At 50.5% G+C, this 16245-nt stretch overlaps 2 protein-coding genes across 2 annotated transcripts in view; one reads left to right on the forward strand and one right to left on the reverse strand.

Annotated features, from left to right (window-relative positions):
- LOC309534336 (nigwaprin-b-like) overlaps positions 1 to 4768 on the reverse strand; it is a 104864-nt gene extending 100096 nt beyond the window's left edge. The window contains exons 1-2 of the mRNA XM_082226603.1: positions 4677 to 4768; positions 4279 to 4398 (exon numbers count right to left, since the gene is read on the reverse strand). Of these exons, the coding sequence (XP_082082729.1) occupies positions 4279 to 4363 (85 nt within the window). The 5' untranslated portion in view covers positions 4364 to 4398; positions 4677 to 4768. The remainder of the gene's footprint in view (positions 1 to 4278; positions 4399 to 4676) is intronic.
- On the forward strand, positions 1347 to 14905 carry LOC309534327 (uncharacterized protein). Its single transcript, XM_082226592.1, has 4 exons — positions 1347 to 2336; positions 3066 to 3174; positions 8894 to 9030; positions 14670 to 14905. The coding sequence occupies exons 1-4, from the start codon at positions 2210 to 2212 to the stop codon at positions 14723 to 14725; spliced, it is 429 nt and encodes a 142-aa protein (XP_082082718.1). The 5' UTR covers positions 1347 to 2209; the 3' UTR covers positions 14726 to 14905.
- Positions 14906 to 16245: the final 1340 nt, after the last annotated feature.

A 16245-nucleotide genomic window follows, 5' to 3' on the forward strand; every position in this document is an offset into this window, starting at 1 on the left:
GCGAGATAAGCGCTGCAACCCCAGAGTTGGCCACGACTGGACCTAATGGTCAGGGGTCCCTTTACCTTTTTATAACTTGAATCACCACTGAAATTTTTTATCATTATTACTACTACTTTTTTCCCTTTAAAAAAAATCTATTTTTTAATGTCTATACTTTATATTTTATTTTTTCATCTTTTTTTCTTGTTTGTTTTTTAACTATAACATCCAACCGTCACAAATACAGAGCAAGTATTTGCAAATACATCTATGGCAAAAGTAACCAAAGAAAATTTACAACTCCTTCAAGAGCAAGCAAAAGATACCTTCACCAAATTTGAAAAAGGATGGATTTATGGCTCCATGTTTTAAACTCTGCAACCACAACACCACAATTATGCCACAGGGATAAACGCTCACTGCAACTGAAATGCCTTCTGGCTACATGGTCAGACGTCAGCCTAACAGTCATTCTAAACCCAAATAACAATCCGTCTATAATGCATTCTTACGAATTTCAGAATTAAATCAGAAGAGTTTTACATCTGTTCTTGCTAAAAGGTAAGATACAAGCATTCCAATATACATACACCAAGACCAAAAAATAAAAATCCATCAACTTCAAACAGATCTTTTTAAAAATAAAAACAAAAACAGCAGATTGCCTAGAAATGAGTAAAAACAAACCAATTCAACAAGTCAGCCATTTGTTTTGCTCTGAAACTGGAGAAAGCTTTTCCCTGAGTACATTCCCTGAGTTTGCTCAGAAAGGCCATTCAAGAACTAAAATGTGGATTGGGCTTCTTTGTAAAATCCTGAAGTCTTAAATCTATCCATCCAGTCCAGGCTGGCCCATCAAGGTACATAATACATTTTATTTTTGTAAGGTTCCGAACCCAAAGAGTACTCATTAATGGTTTCTCGTCATCCTGGAAAAAGTGAGAAGCTGCAGGGTTCTGTCCTGGGCCCGTTGTTGTTTAAACGTCTTTATAAATGACTTGGATGAAGGAATTGAGGAGATGCTCATCCAATTTGCAGATGACAACAAACTGGGAGGGGTAGCTAATGCTGCAGAAGACAGAATCAGAATTCAATATTGCCTTAACAGATTGGAGAACTGGGTGCAAGCGAACAGAATGCATTTCAACAGGCAGAAATGTCAGGTTCTGCACTTAGGCAGGAAGAACCAGATGTGCAAAGATAGGATGGGGGACACCTTGCTTACTAGCAGTACTTGTGAAAAGGATCCAGGGGTCTTGGTGGACCACAAGCTGAACATGAGTCAACAGTGTGAGGCAGCAGGAGAAAAAGCTAATGCTATTCAAAGGCTGCATCAACAGAAGTCTAGAGTCCAGATCATGGGAAGAAGTCATAGTCCCGCTCTAGTCTGCCTTGGTCAGACCACACCTGGAATACTGTGTCCAATTCTGGACACCACAATTTAAGAAGGATGTTGACAAGCTGGAATGGGTACAGAGGAGGCCAACCAAGACAATCACTGGTCTGGAAACCAAGCGTGATGAGGAACAGTTGAAGGAGCTGGGTTTGTTTAGTTTGAAAAAGAGGAGACGGAGAGGAGATATGATGGCCATCTTCAAATATCTTAAAGGCTGTTCACATGGAAGATGGAGGAAGCTTCTTTTCTCCTGCTCCAGGAGGAAACTTTCTCCAGAAGAACTTTCTGACAGTAAAAACTGTTTGACAGTGGAACAGACTCCCTCTGTGGTGGACTCTCCTTCGTTGGCAGTTTTTAAGCAGAGGCCAAATGGTCATCTGTCATGGATGCCTAAAGTGAGGTTCTTGCATGGATGACCCTTGCATAGATGACCCTTGGACCACGTCCAACTCTACCATTCCATGGTTCTGTGATTCTATAAGGGCTGCTTACTGGTTCCTGTTGCTGGACCAATGGCTACCAGGCGCAACATCTATGTTTTGTCTCCACAGTTGGAGGCAGCAACGTTTCAGAAACCAGGGGCTGGAAAACACAGCAGGGGAGAGTATTGCTCTTCTGCCCAGATCCTGGTTGGACACTGTGAGAAGAGGACGCTGGACCAGATGGCCATTGGCTAGATCCAGCAGGTGCCTCTTGTGTTATTTTTGATTGATTATCACGGGGAAATTATCTGGACCAGGAGCCAGCTGGACCCACACACTCAAATCCGCTTGGCTTCTGTCCCAGCCCAACCCAGGAGAGGAGGGGGAGAGGGGGGAGGGAGGAGGATATATGGCTGCCGATCTGAGCCTTGAGCACCATTCAGAGCTGCCTTCCAGCGTGAGGTCCACCAGGTTCTCCTTCTTCTTCGCAATGGGTCCCTCGCTCATCCTCTGGGCTCTGCTGCCATCCATACTATGTAAGTTTGGGGATTGCTTGGAGGGGCAAGGACTCAGGAAGGCATGGAGTCGGGGGGAGTCAGTTTAGGGTATTTATGCCCTGCCTTCTTCACGGACGGGATTCTAAGTAGACACCCCTGCCCTGAGCTGCTGCTGTGCAGCTGGCTCCAGCTGGTGGACCTCAGGGCTCCGGCGAAAACCAAACTAGCCCCTGCAAATCTCAACCCATCTCTGAGCAAAGGAAGGTGGAGGGTGCTGCAGTTGGTGGTGGAAGGACCTCTGAAGGAAGCTTTTAATGATTGATGTTTTAATGTATTATTAATCTCCTGTTGGAAGGCGCCCAGAGTGGCTGGGGAAACCCAGACAGATGGGCAGGGTATAAGTAATAAATGATTGTGATTATGTTTGTGATTATGATTATGATTTGATGCTGATGGTAGTGAAGACATCAGCACCAAGCAGTTGGGCACCATCATGAGGGTGCTGGGCTAGGTGCCCATCAAAGAGGAGCTGGATGCCATCATAGAGGTGTGGAGCATCATAGAGGTATGGGCATGGCCAGGATTTCGGGGGGCAGGACTTTTGTTAGGGGGGCAGAACCGAGCTACCTGCGGCGTGTTTGGTCAGTTTGTTGAGTACTTTTATTTACTTACTTGATTTGTGGCTACGCCTCAGTGGAGGAGGAAGGGAGGCGTGGGCAGGGGGCTGGAGAGTGCGACCCTCACCCTGGACTGGATTCCTCCTTGCAGGCAATGGAACCAACGGCTTTGCAGGACGCTTGCAGCAGGGGATACGGCGGCAGATTCGACAAGCCAATGAGGAGGCGAAGGTGGAGGAAGCTGGCTCTGAAAAGGACAGGTAAGGCTAGGACACCACATATGGAGGAAATTCCCCTCCTTCTCCTTACACTTCCAACAATTTTTATCTTGTGGGGCTGGACTATCTTTTGAAGAAAACCACCACCACCACCACCCACCAACTCTCCCCTCCCTTCTCCACAGCACCGGACGAGCCCCGTGGCTGCTTACCTGTGCCTTGCGAGCGGCAGGGGCGGGCGGCGGTGGCGGTGGAGGGACAATGAGTGGCACAAAGGGGCTGGGTCCGGAGAAGGGCTGCGTAAAATGGCACTCAGCCATCCGCAGCTCAACAAAGCCCAGCCCCCTTCCTCCTCTAGGCAGGGCAGGGAGAAGCCAGGAGGAGGGAGGGAGGAGCCGCCGCCGTGGGGAAATGACGAAGCCCGAATGATCAGAATCCCCACGCCGATCTCCACAGCGATTTCTGGACCGTCCGCGGGCTGGATCCAGAAGGCAGTTGGGCCAGATCCGGCCCCCGAGCCTTAGCTTGCCGACCCACGTTCTATGCCGATAGCCTTGACAGGACCCTCTTTGCAAGCTTCTCAGGACAGCTGGGCTCTCTCTGGGGCTCTCAAGGAGCGTGCATTAGACCTAGAGAGTTCACAAACCAGAAAGTGGGGGTCGTCTTTTGCAGTCCCTTCCTGCAATGATACAAAGCAGAACTTTGGCTTCCCCCAAGCATCCCGGCTGGGGCACCTTAGAGGAGAGGTCGGCAAGGTTTGCCTCGCCTGGGCTGGTTCACTCCACCGGAGATCTCTCCGTGGGCCAGATTGTCAGCGAGTGTGAGCGCACGCATGCATGATTTCCGGTGTCTGCGCATGCATAGGCACGGTTTTCGGCACCACAGCAGCAAGTCCCCACACCGTGCTGCGCTGGTTTATTGCAGTGCGCGGGGACTCGCCGAACAAGCAGCTCAGTTCGGGGGTGGCTCGGGGGCCGGTTAAACGACCCCCGTGGACCACAGGTTGCTGACCCCTTCCTTAGAGCCGAGATTCCCCCTCCCATCCGCTCCCCACACATAGCCCATCTCAGAGGCGGCACTCCTACCCAGAGCCCCAAACAGAGGATGATCTGTTGTTGCCCCGCAAGCCGCCTCTCCTGCACTTACCTGGTTCCGCTCCATCCCCTCTTCCACCTGGGTTTCTGTTGCTGCTGCTGCTGGAGGTTTCCTTTGGAGCTGCATTTGTCTCCATGTCTGCGCTTTATTCTTTACCTTTCAGACTGTTGCCTGAGGGGCAGACCAGAAACACTTCCAATAAGCAAACAGGCAGTTATGGGGAGGAACTGTCCCAGGAGGAACAGTGCAAGGGGGAGGGTTGAAAAACCCCAAGCTTCAATGTGGAGGTCAGAAAACGCACAGCGCGCCTTGTTGGGGGAGCCAGCGCCTTGTCACAGAAACCATGTCCCCACAGCCAGAGCTTTCTGTGAGACGGTGCAGGCCGGTGCGCCTTACCGCCACCTCGCTTGCCTGGCCCCCGCTCCCTCCCCCACCCCCCATCCCCGCACCTTTGCCGCTTCCTCCGCTGCCGGGCTGAAGGCACCGCTTTGGCTGCCTGTCACCGGGCAACTTCCAGGAAAGAGCTTTGTTGTTGTTGCTGAGTCGTTTAGTCGTGTCCGACTCTTCGTGAACCCCTGGACCAGAGCACGCCAGGCACTCCTGTCTTCCACTGCCTTCCACTCCCTTCTCCTTGTGCCCTCCATCTTTCCCAACTTCAGGGTCTTTTCCAGGGAGTCTTCTCTTCTCATGAGGTGGCCAAAGTCTTGGAGCCTCAGCTTCACGATCTGTCCTTCCAGTGAGCACTCAGGGCTGATTTCCTTCAGAATGGAGAGGTTTGGTCTTCTTGCAGTCCATGGGACTCTCCAGAGTCTCCTCCAGCACTAGAATTCAAAAGCATCCATTCTTCGGCAATCTGCCTTCTTGATGGTCCAGCTCTCACTTGGTGATGGTCAAAGGGTCGCGTCAAAGCACCTCCGCGAGGCTGTGCCTGCAGCCGTGGGAAGCGGCAGCGCTGGGGGCAGTTGCAAAGTGGGAGGGGTGGAAGGGACGGAGAGGGTGGGACGGTGGGCAAGCAGCTGGGGTGAACATGGTGCCTACGGGCACCAAATTTTACTTGGGGAAAACCACAGCTGCTCCCAGTGAGGTGACCTGGCTTTGATCAGGCAACAGTGATGGGTTTAAGTTGGGAGGAGCTGAGTGATGCCCACCTCAACACTTTCCTCCCCCCACTCCGAAACAGGAATTATTATGTCTACGTGGGCTACCAGATTGTGCCTTGGAAGGTTTCAAACGGCATAAAAATAATTATTATTGCAACTCCTGACGGTGAGTGGCTCAGCCCTGCATCGCCTTCTTGGGAGCCGGAGGGGGGGGGCGCGAAGGCAGCTCTGTGTCCCTCCCACCACCAGCCCCTCAAAGCCCTGAACGGGGAGCCCGAGACTTGTCGCCTCCTCACTCTCAGTTGGCCCCTGAGCGCAGTGTTGCCTCCCAGCCCTGCTCCCAAGAAACTTGAACCCTGTTAAACTATGGAACTCACTCCAGCAAGAGGCAGAGGTGGCCACCAAGCAAAACAGCTTGAACATGATAAAATCAGGGAGGAAAAGAAGGCTATCAACAGCAGGCAGCTGCAATGGCTGTTCTCCGCCTGTTCTAAAGGAGGCAGCCCTGCTTCTCAGTACCACTTGCTATGAACCAAAGGAGGTGGGGAGAGTTGTTTTCATGCTCGGATCAGGGCCTTGCAGGTTTCCCTTTGGAGCAGCTGGTTGGCCACCGTGGGAGCAAGAAGTTGGAGCAGAGAGGTTGATAGCTTGATCATAGCTGTCCGCTTTTCTCTTTTCTTGCGAGGAATCCTATTCGGAGTAAGGGAATTTCCCTTAAAAAGGGGGGAACGTTGACAGCTATGAGCTTGATCCAGCAGGCTCTCCTGATGTTCAACATCCTAGGAATCCCAGCTTCCCTCTCACAGGCATGCATGCATAATTTTATTTCTATGACACCTTTCCACAGTTCAAACTATGCTCAAGGCAGCTTACAACATGGAAGAAACAACATGGCAGCAACATAGAAAAATTAGCCATAAACAATCAATGAAACACCCAAACGGAACAATTCCCACAATTCTGCAGGGGAGAAGGAGCGGGAGGCCAAGACTAGTTACGAGGCTGGAGAGGAAAACTCTAACTTCTTGGTCTGATGTCTTGCCTGTAGAGTCCTTGCAGCCGAAAAAACGCCAGGTTGAGGATGACTCCTTTGAGGATGACTCCTTTCTGGGAGTGGAGCTACTTGAGAACTTGGAGACATTATTTCGCCTATATGACAGGTGAAGCTGGGGGGGGGGGGAAGGCAGTAACACCCCTTCCCATCCAGAGTGGAATTAATTTGGAGATGGTGTTGGACTTTTGGAGGAAGAGAGGGGAAGTAGTCCCGTCGTATATCAAGGGGGTTTGTGTGGAGAGAGTCTCTTCCTTTAAATTCCTGGGAGTTTACCTTAGTGAAGACCTCACTTGGAAAAACAATATAACTCAGGTGGGAGAGACTCCTTTCCCTCAGGGTCTTGCAAAAGAACAATGTTAAACAACAATTGATGAACTCCTTTTACCAGTCCTTTCATATTGTATCACAGTGAGGTACGTTGGCTTGACAGCCACGGACAAAAAATCTCTACAGAGGGTGGTGAACACAGCACATGATATCATGGGCTGTCCCCTGAGCCCGACAGATGACATTGCAAGGCATCGCGGCCTTAGGAGAGCAAGGAAAATTCTCAGCGGCGATTCACACCCTGGCTATCACCTCTTTAATCTTCTACCCTTGGGCAGAAGATATAGAAGTAGAATCAGTCGTACCAACAGGCTAAAAAACAGTTTCTATCCGTGGGCTGTTAGGCTGCTGAATGAAAAATAACATAGTGCAACTGACTTTCAGGGTTGGTGTGTTGTGTGACAAGCGCACAGAGTGCAATAGAATGATAGAATCATAGAGTTGGAAGAGACCAGAAGGGCCATCGAGTCCAACCCCCTGCCAAGCAGGAAACACCATCAGAGCACTCCTGACATATGGTTGTCAAGCCTCTGCTTAAAGACCTCCAAAGTAGGAGACTCCACCACACTCCTTGGCAGCAAATTCCACTGTCGAACAGCTCTCACTGTCAGGAAGTTCTTCCTAATGTTTAGGTGGAATCTTCTTTCTTGTAGTTTGGATCCATTGCTCCGTGTCCGCTTCTCCGGAGCAGCAGAAAACAACCTTTCTCCCTCCTCCATGTGACATCCTTTTATATATTTGAACATGGCTATCATATCACCCCTTAACCTCCTCTTCTCCAGGCTAAACATGCCCAGCTCCCTAAGCCGTTCATCATAAGGCATCGTTTCCAGGCCTTTGACCATTTTGGTTGCCCTCCTCTGGACACGTTCCAGTTTGTCAGTGTCCTTCTTGAATTGTGGTGCCCAGAACTGGACACAGTACTCCAGGTGAGGTCTGACCAGAGCAGAATACAGTGGCACTATTACTTCCCTTGATCTAGATGCTATGCTCCTATTGATGCAGCCCAGAATTGCATTGGCTTTTTTAGCTGCCGCGTCACACTGTTGGCTCATGTCAAGTTTGTGGTCAACCAAGACTCCTAGATCCTTTTCACATGTACTGCTCTCAAGCCAGGTGTCCCCCATCTTGTATTTGTGCCTCTCATTTTTTTTGCCCAAGTGCAATACTTTACATTTCTCCCTGTTAAAATTCATCTTGTTTGTTTTTGCCCAGTTCTCTAATCTGTCAAGGTCGTTTTGAAGTGTGATCCTGTCCTCTGTCCTCAATGAGATTGTTTGTGGGGGGGGGAGGCTCGGTTAATTTCATTGTACACAGGTTGTACATTGACAATAAAGGTATTATTATTATTATTATTAGCCATCTGAACAGCTGAAACAATGTTTAAATCTCTCTCTCTCTCTCTCTCTCTCTCTCTCTCTCTCTCTCTCTCTCTGTCACACACACACACACACACATTCTCTACCAAAAGCCTTGATAGGCACCCTAAAGCAAAGACACCCCCCCCCACCCATTTGACCTTCATCTCTTCTCAGTGCCAGCACTCCCACTCAGAGCCCATGTCCCACTCAAAGACATATCTGGGATTCAGCCCTGGAAAATGGCATCCAGGGGTCATGTTCAGCAATTGGCAAAATTTCTAGGAAAACCTGGGCATACAGCAATGGCGGGGGGGGGGCGTGATGTTGTGCCAAAAATGTCAAAAAAAAGCTTTAGAACTCTTTTCTTTTTTTGGAGCTTTTCCCAAAAAACACCATTTGGTCCCAAAAAAATAAAACAAACTCAACAACTTCAGGCAAAAGAGAGAGAAAAGAAATCAACAGATATGGCAACCCTAGTAGTTCCTCTTCAGAGAACCCAAGAGCATTTCTCCTTGTTCCCCACGCAGAGGAGGCACCACTTGCTTGTTCAGACAGAACCAAAGAGACCTTTTTAGAAACCATTCCCAATTCTGGGAAGGCACAATCCTAGGAGGAGCAGGTGTAGGCAAGGGGGGCCATCGGAGATCAGGGAAGCCACAGTCACTCCCATGTAGGGGGAGCCAGCACCTAGTCACGGAAACCACGTCCGCACAGCTGCTCCCAGTGGGGTGACCTAGCTCTGATCAGGCTGCAGTGAAAGGTTTGGGTCTGGAAGATCTCAGGGGTTCCCAGCTCATCACTTTCCTCCTCCCAAACAATGGCAGGAATTCTGATGGTGTCCTGGATGCTGAGGAGCAGGTCACATTCATCCAAGCATTCTCTGGGACTATCACTGAAGAAGAGATTGCAGAGCTCAAGGCGGATGGTGACCTAGACCTTGATGGTTTGATTGACTTTGGTGGTGAGTGGCTCAGCCCCGCCTGACCTTTTTGGGAGCTGGAGGGGGGATGTCAGGACAGCTCTGTGCCCCTTCTGCCAGCCCCTCGATCTCCGCTAGCCCCACAGGCTCCCTGTCCCACTCAGCAGGGACCACGAGACTTGCAACTTCCTGACTTCCGGGGAAGGGAAGATTCTTGGTAAATTGACCCTGCCGTCCAGCCAGCGCTTCCCCTGTGCAGCTCTGCTCGGAAGCTTGAAGCTGACCCAGGCAGGGAGCAGAGCAGCAGCGGTCCTGCTTCGTGTGAGATGAGGGATAGATCAAGTCCAAAGACAGATCGGTTCTTATCTCTAGAAGCGTTTATTTACAAGCCATAAATCAGTCACATTCCAGCAGAGCTTCCCGGCATCTTTCGGTGCTCCAAAAGCACACCCATGCAGCTTCAGTGCCAAGCTGCTTGTTTCTCTCAGTCTCAATCAGAAGTGGAAGTACTTCTCACAGACAAAGCCTGTGACGCACTTCCCTGCATCAGGCTCCTCCCAGATACAGGACACCACGGAGTTTTAACCCTGTCAGTTCCAAACTCCACACCCCCTCTTGTCCTGCATCTGGGGACAACAGCCAACAATGCTTTCCCCATACACAGGCCCTCACAGAACTCATCGTGCTTCTGGATGGTCAATGGTTTTGTGAAACCATCAGCGAGGTTCTTTGTTGAGGGACAGTATTTCAGAGCAACTAGCCCCTCACGAACGCTCTGACATACATTCCGGAAACATATGTCCAAATGTTTGGTCCTCGCCTTGAACTGCCCCGACTCAGCCAATTTGAGGCAAGGTTGATTGTCTTCATGCACCACAACGGGCAGACAACTCTCTCCACAGATTTCCTTGACCAAACACACATAGAACTCCAGCTCTCTGCAAACCTCTGATAGCGCACTGAACTCCTCTTCAGTAGATGAAAGCGCTATGAGACTTTGCTTCCAGGACCTCCACCCAACTACTGAGTCCCCAAACTTTACCACTAGGCCTGAAACTGATTTGCGGTCTTCAGAGTTAGCCCAATCCGAATCCACAAAGCAAGTCAGCTTCACTTCTCCTTGTGCTGGCAACCTAAGACAAAAGTCTTTGGTTTCCTGCAAATACCTCAGAACTCTCTTGATGCCATTCCAGGCTTGCACACTAGGGTTTTATGCTTCCCTGCTGAGCAGATTGACAGCAAACGCAATGTCAGGTCTGCTCCACTGGGACAAGTACAACAAACTCCCTAGAGCTGACTGAAATACTTCAGTATTTTCGAACACAACACGTTCTGCTTGCTGACATTCTTTCACGTATCCAGCCTCCATGAGTGACCTGGCACCTGCACAATCAGACATCCTGAACTTCTCAAGCAACTGTTCAATCTTACCTTTCTGGCAAAGCAAAAAGCTACCATCCTCAGTCTTCGCTATCTGGACACCTAAGTAGGATTTGACATCTCCAAGCTGCTTCAACTTGAACCACTTTCCAAGCTCCCTAGCAAACTTCTTCACCTGTTCACTAGCCTGTGTCATCATTAAGATATCATCAACAAATACAAGAACCACTTGCTGTGTCTCTCCTGACCCCTTCAGGTACAGGCAACTGTCTGCAAGAGACCTCTTAAAACCTAGCTCTTCTAAGGCTTCATGTAGACACATATTCCAATTCCTGGCAGATTGGCGTAATCCATAGATGGATTTGTGCAACCGCCACACGATGCCTTGCTCACTGACTTCAAACCCTGGAGGAGGAAGCATGTACAACTCCTCCTGGAGATCTGAGTTCAGGTAGGCAACATCTACATCAAAATGGCTCACCTTCCAACCTCTCTGTGCTGCTATCGCCAAAAGCATTCTCAAAGTCTCCGCTTTTGAGGTCGGCGAATAGACCTCTGTGAAGTGGACACCCTTCTTCTGTGTGAATCCACGTGCCACTAATCTCGCTTTGTACTGTGGTTCTCCAGCCTCTGTGGGTTTTAAGCGGTAAACCCACCTGCAACTAACAGCTCGCTGGTTAGCCGGCAGCTGAGTGAGTGAGAACACACCAAGAGACTCCATTGAGTTCATCTCCTTCTGCATCGCCTCACGCCATTTGCTAGCTTCTTCCTGAGGCAACTTCTGAACATCCTCAAAGGATTCAGGCTCACATCTAGCCACACCAACCCAGACACTAGTGGCTTCATACCTTTCAGGAGGCTTACCTTTGGTTGATCTTGCTGACCTCCTCAGCGTGAATTCTGGAACTGCGCCTGATTCACCTGGATCAACCCTACCATCTCCTGTGTAAGAAACCTCCCCCTCTGACCTGCTGCGCCGTTTTGGGTGTACAGCTGGTTCTGCTGGTGAGGATGGCTCACTCCTCAGCTCAGACTTGACAGAGACCTGTGGAGGGGTCTTGGGACTCCCTTTTGGAGAGGTTGGGAGCCTCTGCCTTGGAGATCCCGGCTCTGGACTCTGTGCCTCAGCAACAGGTTCAGCTTCGTCCTCCTCCTCCTCATCACCTGAGTCTAACAGAACATCTGGGTTTCCGTGTAGACGTTTCCACCCACTCTGCTCGCAAAACTCAGCACTGCCCGCTAATAAGCAGCTTAGAATGGTTGCCAGTTGGGTATGCGAAACGCCACGCCTTTGAACTCGGCTCATAGCCTACAAAGATCATCTTCCTAGACCTTGGCTCACCCTTTCTGCGCATGGCCTTTGGAATGAGAACCCAAGCCTCAGAACCGAAAACATGCAGAAAGTCCACCTTCGGTTTCTTCCCATGAAGCAGAAAGTACGGTGTGTCTCCTACACTTGAATTGAACACCCTGTTCTGCACAAAGCATGCTGTCTTATAACTTTCAGCCCAAAAGCGCTGTGGCAAACCCGAGTCTGCCAACATAGCATTCGCTGATTCCTGTAGGGTCCGAAACTTTCTCTCCGCCACCCCGTTCTGTTACGGAGAATAGGGGGCCGACAATCGGTGAGTGATACCTTTCTGCCTGAAAAACGATTGCAGCGCAGAACCTGTGAACCCCCCCCCCCCGCGATCAGATTGAAAGGAAACCACCCTGGTAGAGAAACGCAGCTCTACCGCTGTGATCCAATCCCTGATCAGTGCAGCTGCCTCTGACTTGCATCTAAGCGTAAACAACCAGGAGTGTTTCGAAAAATCATCAATCAGAATCAGAATCCATTTAGACCCAGCTAAAGAAGGTGTTGGCATGGGTCCTGACAAATCTGCATGCACAAGTTCAAAAGGTTTACTGGTCCTCCTCTCTGACCTGGGGTATGTGCATGTTGTGACCTTTGATTGCTTACAGGCTTGACAATCTAGGTATCTGTCACATGCCTTGAACCTACACCCAATTGTGTTCATTGCTGCTTTCCGCACAAGTGACCACCCAGCGTGTCCAAATTTCCTGTGCCATAAGTGTATACAATCATGGTGTGGTGGGACATTTGCACACTGCACTTGGGCATCTTCAATGGACTCTCCACTAGCCCCATTTTCCACCAGCCCCATTTTCCCACCAGCCCCATTTTCAATGGGTATCTCCACCAGAAAGAGCCTGTCTTTCTTCTCAACACTGTAGATCTTCTTCCCATCCCTGTAAAAAGAGCACAAATTGTTAGAGAACAAAACATCAATTCCAACAGTCGTAAGAACTGGCACACTGAAAAGAGAATGGGCAAATTCTGGGACCACAAAAGCTTGCACTTCACAACCTAGAAAAGAGCAAAACAAAGACCCAGATTCAGTCAGAGGTCTTTGAGACCCATCAGCTAACGTAACATAGCGTCCAGTTTTAACTGTCTTGCAGTTCCTCAGGAGCTCTCTAGATGTCACTAAACAATGCGAAGCTGCAATGTCGATAACAAAAGAAAAAGTGCCTCTCTGGCAGTCTTCCAAAGATGCCACGGCGTTGCTCGTACCCCCGCTGGTGCTTGTGTCCTTCCTGGTTGCCATGGCCACAGCCTCCCTCTGACTAGGGCTTTCGCAGCTTCCCAGGGATACCAGCGCAGCTGTGAGGTGATAAGACGCCTTGTCTTCCTCCTGGCCTGCAGCTTTCCCACGCCTCTGGTGAGAACCGGCCCTGGGAACCTGCTTTGTTGACATTCCACGCCAGCTGGTGTCCTTGGCAGCCTGGGCTTCTAGCGGATGCTTCCCAGCGCTGTTGGACGACGCCACAGAGCATAAACAACTCTTGGAGACTTTGGCTTTCGCAGAGCTCTTGGATCGGCTTGCACCCCCACTGGTGGGTGCACAGCTGCCTGAGGAACGGTCTGCAACTGCCTTCCTCTTCCCAGCTCTCAGCCTCTCTCCAGCACCATCACACAGACGCGTCGAAGCATGGAAACAGCTTCCCACAACAGCTCTAGCCCCCTCTGGACATAGGGCTTTCTCTGGGCAACTCTCAGCCTCCTCTGGTGTGGCTCCCACTGAGGCTTGACATGCCATCTTCAGTGCCTGCCACACGACCCAGGGCTTCCTCCCTTGGAGCTTTGTCAACAGCCTTTCACCGGGGTAGCTCTCATGGCCTTGCTGTGCCTGAGCAGCAGTCATCTTCCTCCCCCCCCCCCCGGGGCTTCAAGCGTACTCACAAGTTGCCAGCAAGCTGGACCTCCGAAGCAGCAGCCTCCCTTGGCTCTTGGCTCCGATCTCCAGCATTCCACCAGCGTCTCCCACTGCCCTTCCTGGCAGGAGCTCAAAGCAGCTCACAGCTGGCAGCCTTCCTTCTCACACGTATCAGGAAACACGGATCATCCATAACCTCTTGGTAAATTGACTCTGCCGTCCAGCCAGCGCTTCCCCTGTGCATCTCTGCTCAGAAGCTTGAAGCTGACCCAGGCAGGGAGCAGAGCAGCAGCGGTCCTGCTTCGTGTGAGATGAGGGATAAATGAAGTCCAGAGACAGATCGGTTCTTATCTCTAGAAGCGTTTATTTACAAGCCATAAATCAGTCACATTCCAGCAGAGCTTCCCGGCATCTTTCGGTGCTCCAAAAGCACACCCGTGCAGCTTCAGTGCCAAGCTGCTTGTTGCTCTCTGTCTCAGTCAGAAGTGAAAGTACTTCTCACAGACAAAGCCTCTGACGCACTTCCCTGCATCAGGCTCCTCCCAGATACAGGACACCACGGAGTTTTAACCCTGTCAGTTCCAAACTCCACAAAGATGGCAGACTGGTTCTCTTTCGCTGGCTCTCTGCCAATGGAGATAGCAAGTGGCATTTGATGACAGCTAGACTCAAGTCTGTGGGAAGAATAGTTTACAATCCAAAAGGGTTTCTGCGCCTGTCAGCAAAAATCCACATTTGGATAGCCAGCTGCTTTCTGGTTTTAAGGAGAAAAGAAGGAAAGTTGATGTTTAAAGGGCTGGATTCGGAACAAAAGGCTTGATTTATGGTTTGTGATAAGAAAGATTTAAACGGACAAGGGAGTTCTATGTGTTAGGAATTAGTGGGTTAATTTTCATCTCTTTTTGACGGAAGTGCTCTCTAGAAAGCAAAACTAACATTTCAAATTGAAATTTCCTCCATGGGAAAAGGGCTTGTTGAAAACAGGGGACAAGAAGAAAAGGGGAACCGTGGGGTGGGATGTCAGGGCTCCCTGGCCCAATCCTGCTTACAGACTGACCCTTCTTCCATCTTCCCCTACAGAGTTCCTGGTGTTAATTGACGGTATGATCTATAGGGACCCAAGACATTTCTGCTAAGCTGGGGGCCACTGCCAGCAACCAAACCGGCCCTCTCCTGCCTCTGCTCCAGCTGCCAAGCCTCGCCTCGCCTCGAGTTTTGTGGATAATCATCGACCCCAGATCTATGAAGTTTTATTTTCTTTTAAAAGTAGATAGACGGAACAAATTGCAGAAAAATAAAAGCAGCAAAACGCATAATGGAAGCCCAATTTCGTGATTTGCTGGGAGTTTTGCGTATCTGAATTTGGTACGTAAGAAAGGAAATCTCTCCAAACAGCATAGAAATGGGTTGAGAAATGATAGCTCTCCTAGAGAGCTGAGAGACCTTGCGCTGCCAAACCCAGTTCTGGAGAAGTGGGCCCTGCAGGGTTCAAGGTGCCTCCTCTTGCCCACAGCCCAGATCACTGCAAAGCGGGGCAGAAGGGAACCTCACTCCTCCAGAGCCCCGAGGGGCCAAGGGCTCCGCCCTCCGCTCTGCTGGGCTTTGCTCAGTGAATCAGGGCCTTTGTCAAGAGTGATGATGACACAGAAGCCATAGACACCTCCCTAGTCCTCCTTGGCCCCAAAGGTGCTCCTTAGGAGGAAAGGGAGGAGCTGGAAAGGGGATTCCCCAGAGCCACCTCAGAGCAAGCAGGCGGAGGCTTCTTCCCCAAAGTCAACAGCGGAGGGATTAAGATGCAGTTGGTCCTGAGCTCAAGGGGGAGGGGTCCCCAGTTGCATATTCCTGCATTGCAAGGGGGGTTGGACTTGATGACCCCCAGGGTCCCTTCCAACTCTACACTTCTGTTATTCTATGACCCTCTTTCACCTCCGTTATGCCGCTAGGCAGGAGCTCTGGGCCGTGAGGAAAGAAGGCAGCAGGGAAGGCAGCCCCCACAGGCCTCTGTCGCTGGACCCTGGGACTTTGCCCAGGCCAGGCCACGGTGGCTGGGTCCTCCTTCAACGGGCGGAGGTTGTAGGGCTCGTGTCCCACAAGGGATGGAGGAGCAATAGAGGAATCTAGAGGGGCCTTTGAAACACCTCCCCCTTGCAGCTTCTCTCCCACATAAGCCCACTTCTGGTCTTTAGGAGGGGGGCAAGGTTGGGGGTCAAGGCATGGAGCTGTACAAACATATGCTTAAGAGAGGCATTGTCCTTGCCACATCTCCAACGCTCAGCTCAGGGAAAGCCACATAGCTGTATTAAACGAAAAATCTGCCCTTATTCCTTTCTGGGGGACACAAGAGCTCTTATAGAGTCCTTTGTGGGTTCTCCGTCAATCGGAGGAAAAACAGAGGCCAACCAGAGAATATTGAGAAGCAAAGCAGCTCATAAGCCTGATCTTTCCTGAACTGTTGCAACAGGGTGCTCCCCTCACACGCAGGAAAGGAGGAGGACCCAGAACCAAGGTGTGCCCATCCTTATATAGACATTTTAAATTGCCCACCTTTGAGTCCAAGACCACCCCCAGAAACATCATACATACATCACATAAGGGGTGTAGCTCAAGACCACCACCCCAGATACATCATACCTACATCACAAAAAGGGTGGTCTAC

The sequence above is a fragment of the Podarcis vaucheri genome (assembly GCF_965113315.1).
Source record: "Podarcis vaucheri genome assembly, chromosome: 6".
Classification (NCBI taxonomy): Eukaryota; Metazoa; Chordata; class Lepidosauria; order Squamata; family Lacertidae; genus Podarcis; species Podarcis vaucheri.

What these genes read in the sequence shown, in the direction of transcription:
- LOC309534327 (XM_082226592.1), top strand. Translation starts at nt 2,210, where the DNA reads ATGGCTGCCGATCTGAGCCTTGAGCACCATTCAGAGCTGCCTTCCAGC. An exon ending in GCTGGCTCTGAAAAGGACAG is followed by an intron (nt 3,175 to 8,893) that starts GTAAGGCTAGGA and finishes AAACAATGGCAG; the next exon opens with GAATTCTGATGGTGTCCTGG. An exon ending in TGGTTTGATTGACTTTGGTG is followed by an intron (nt 9,031 to 14,669) that starts GTGAGTGGCTCA and finishes CTTCCCCTACAG; the next exon opens with AGTTCCTGGTGTTAATTGAC.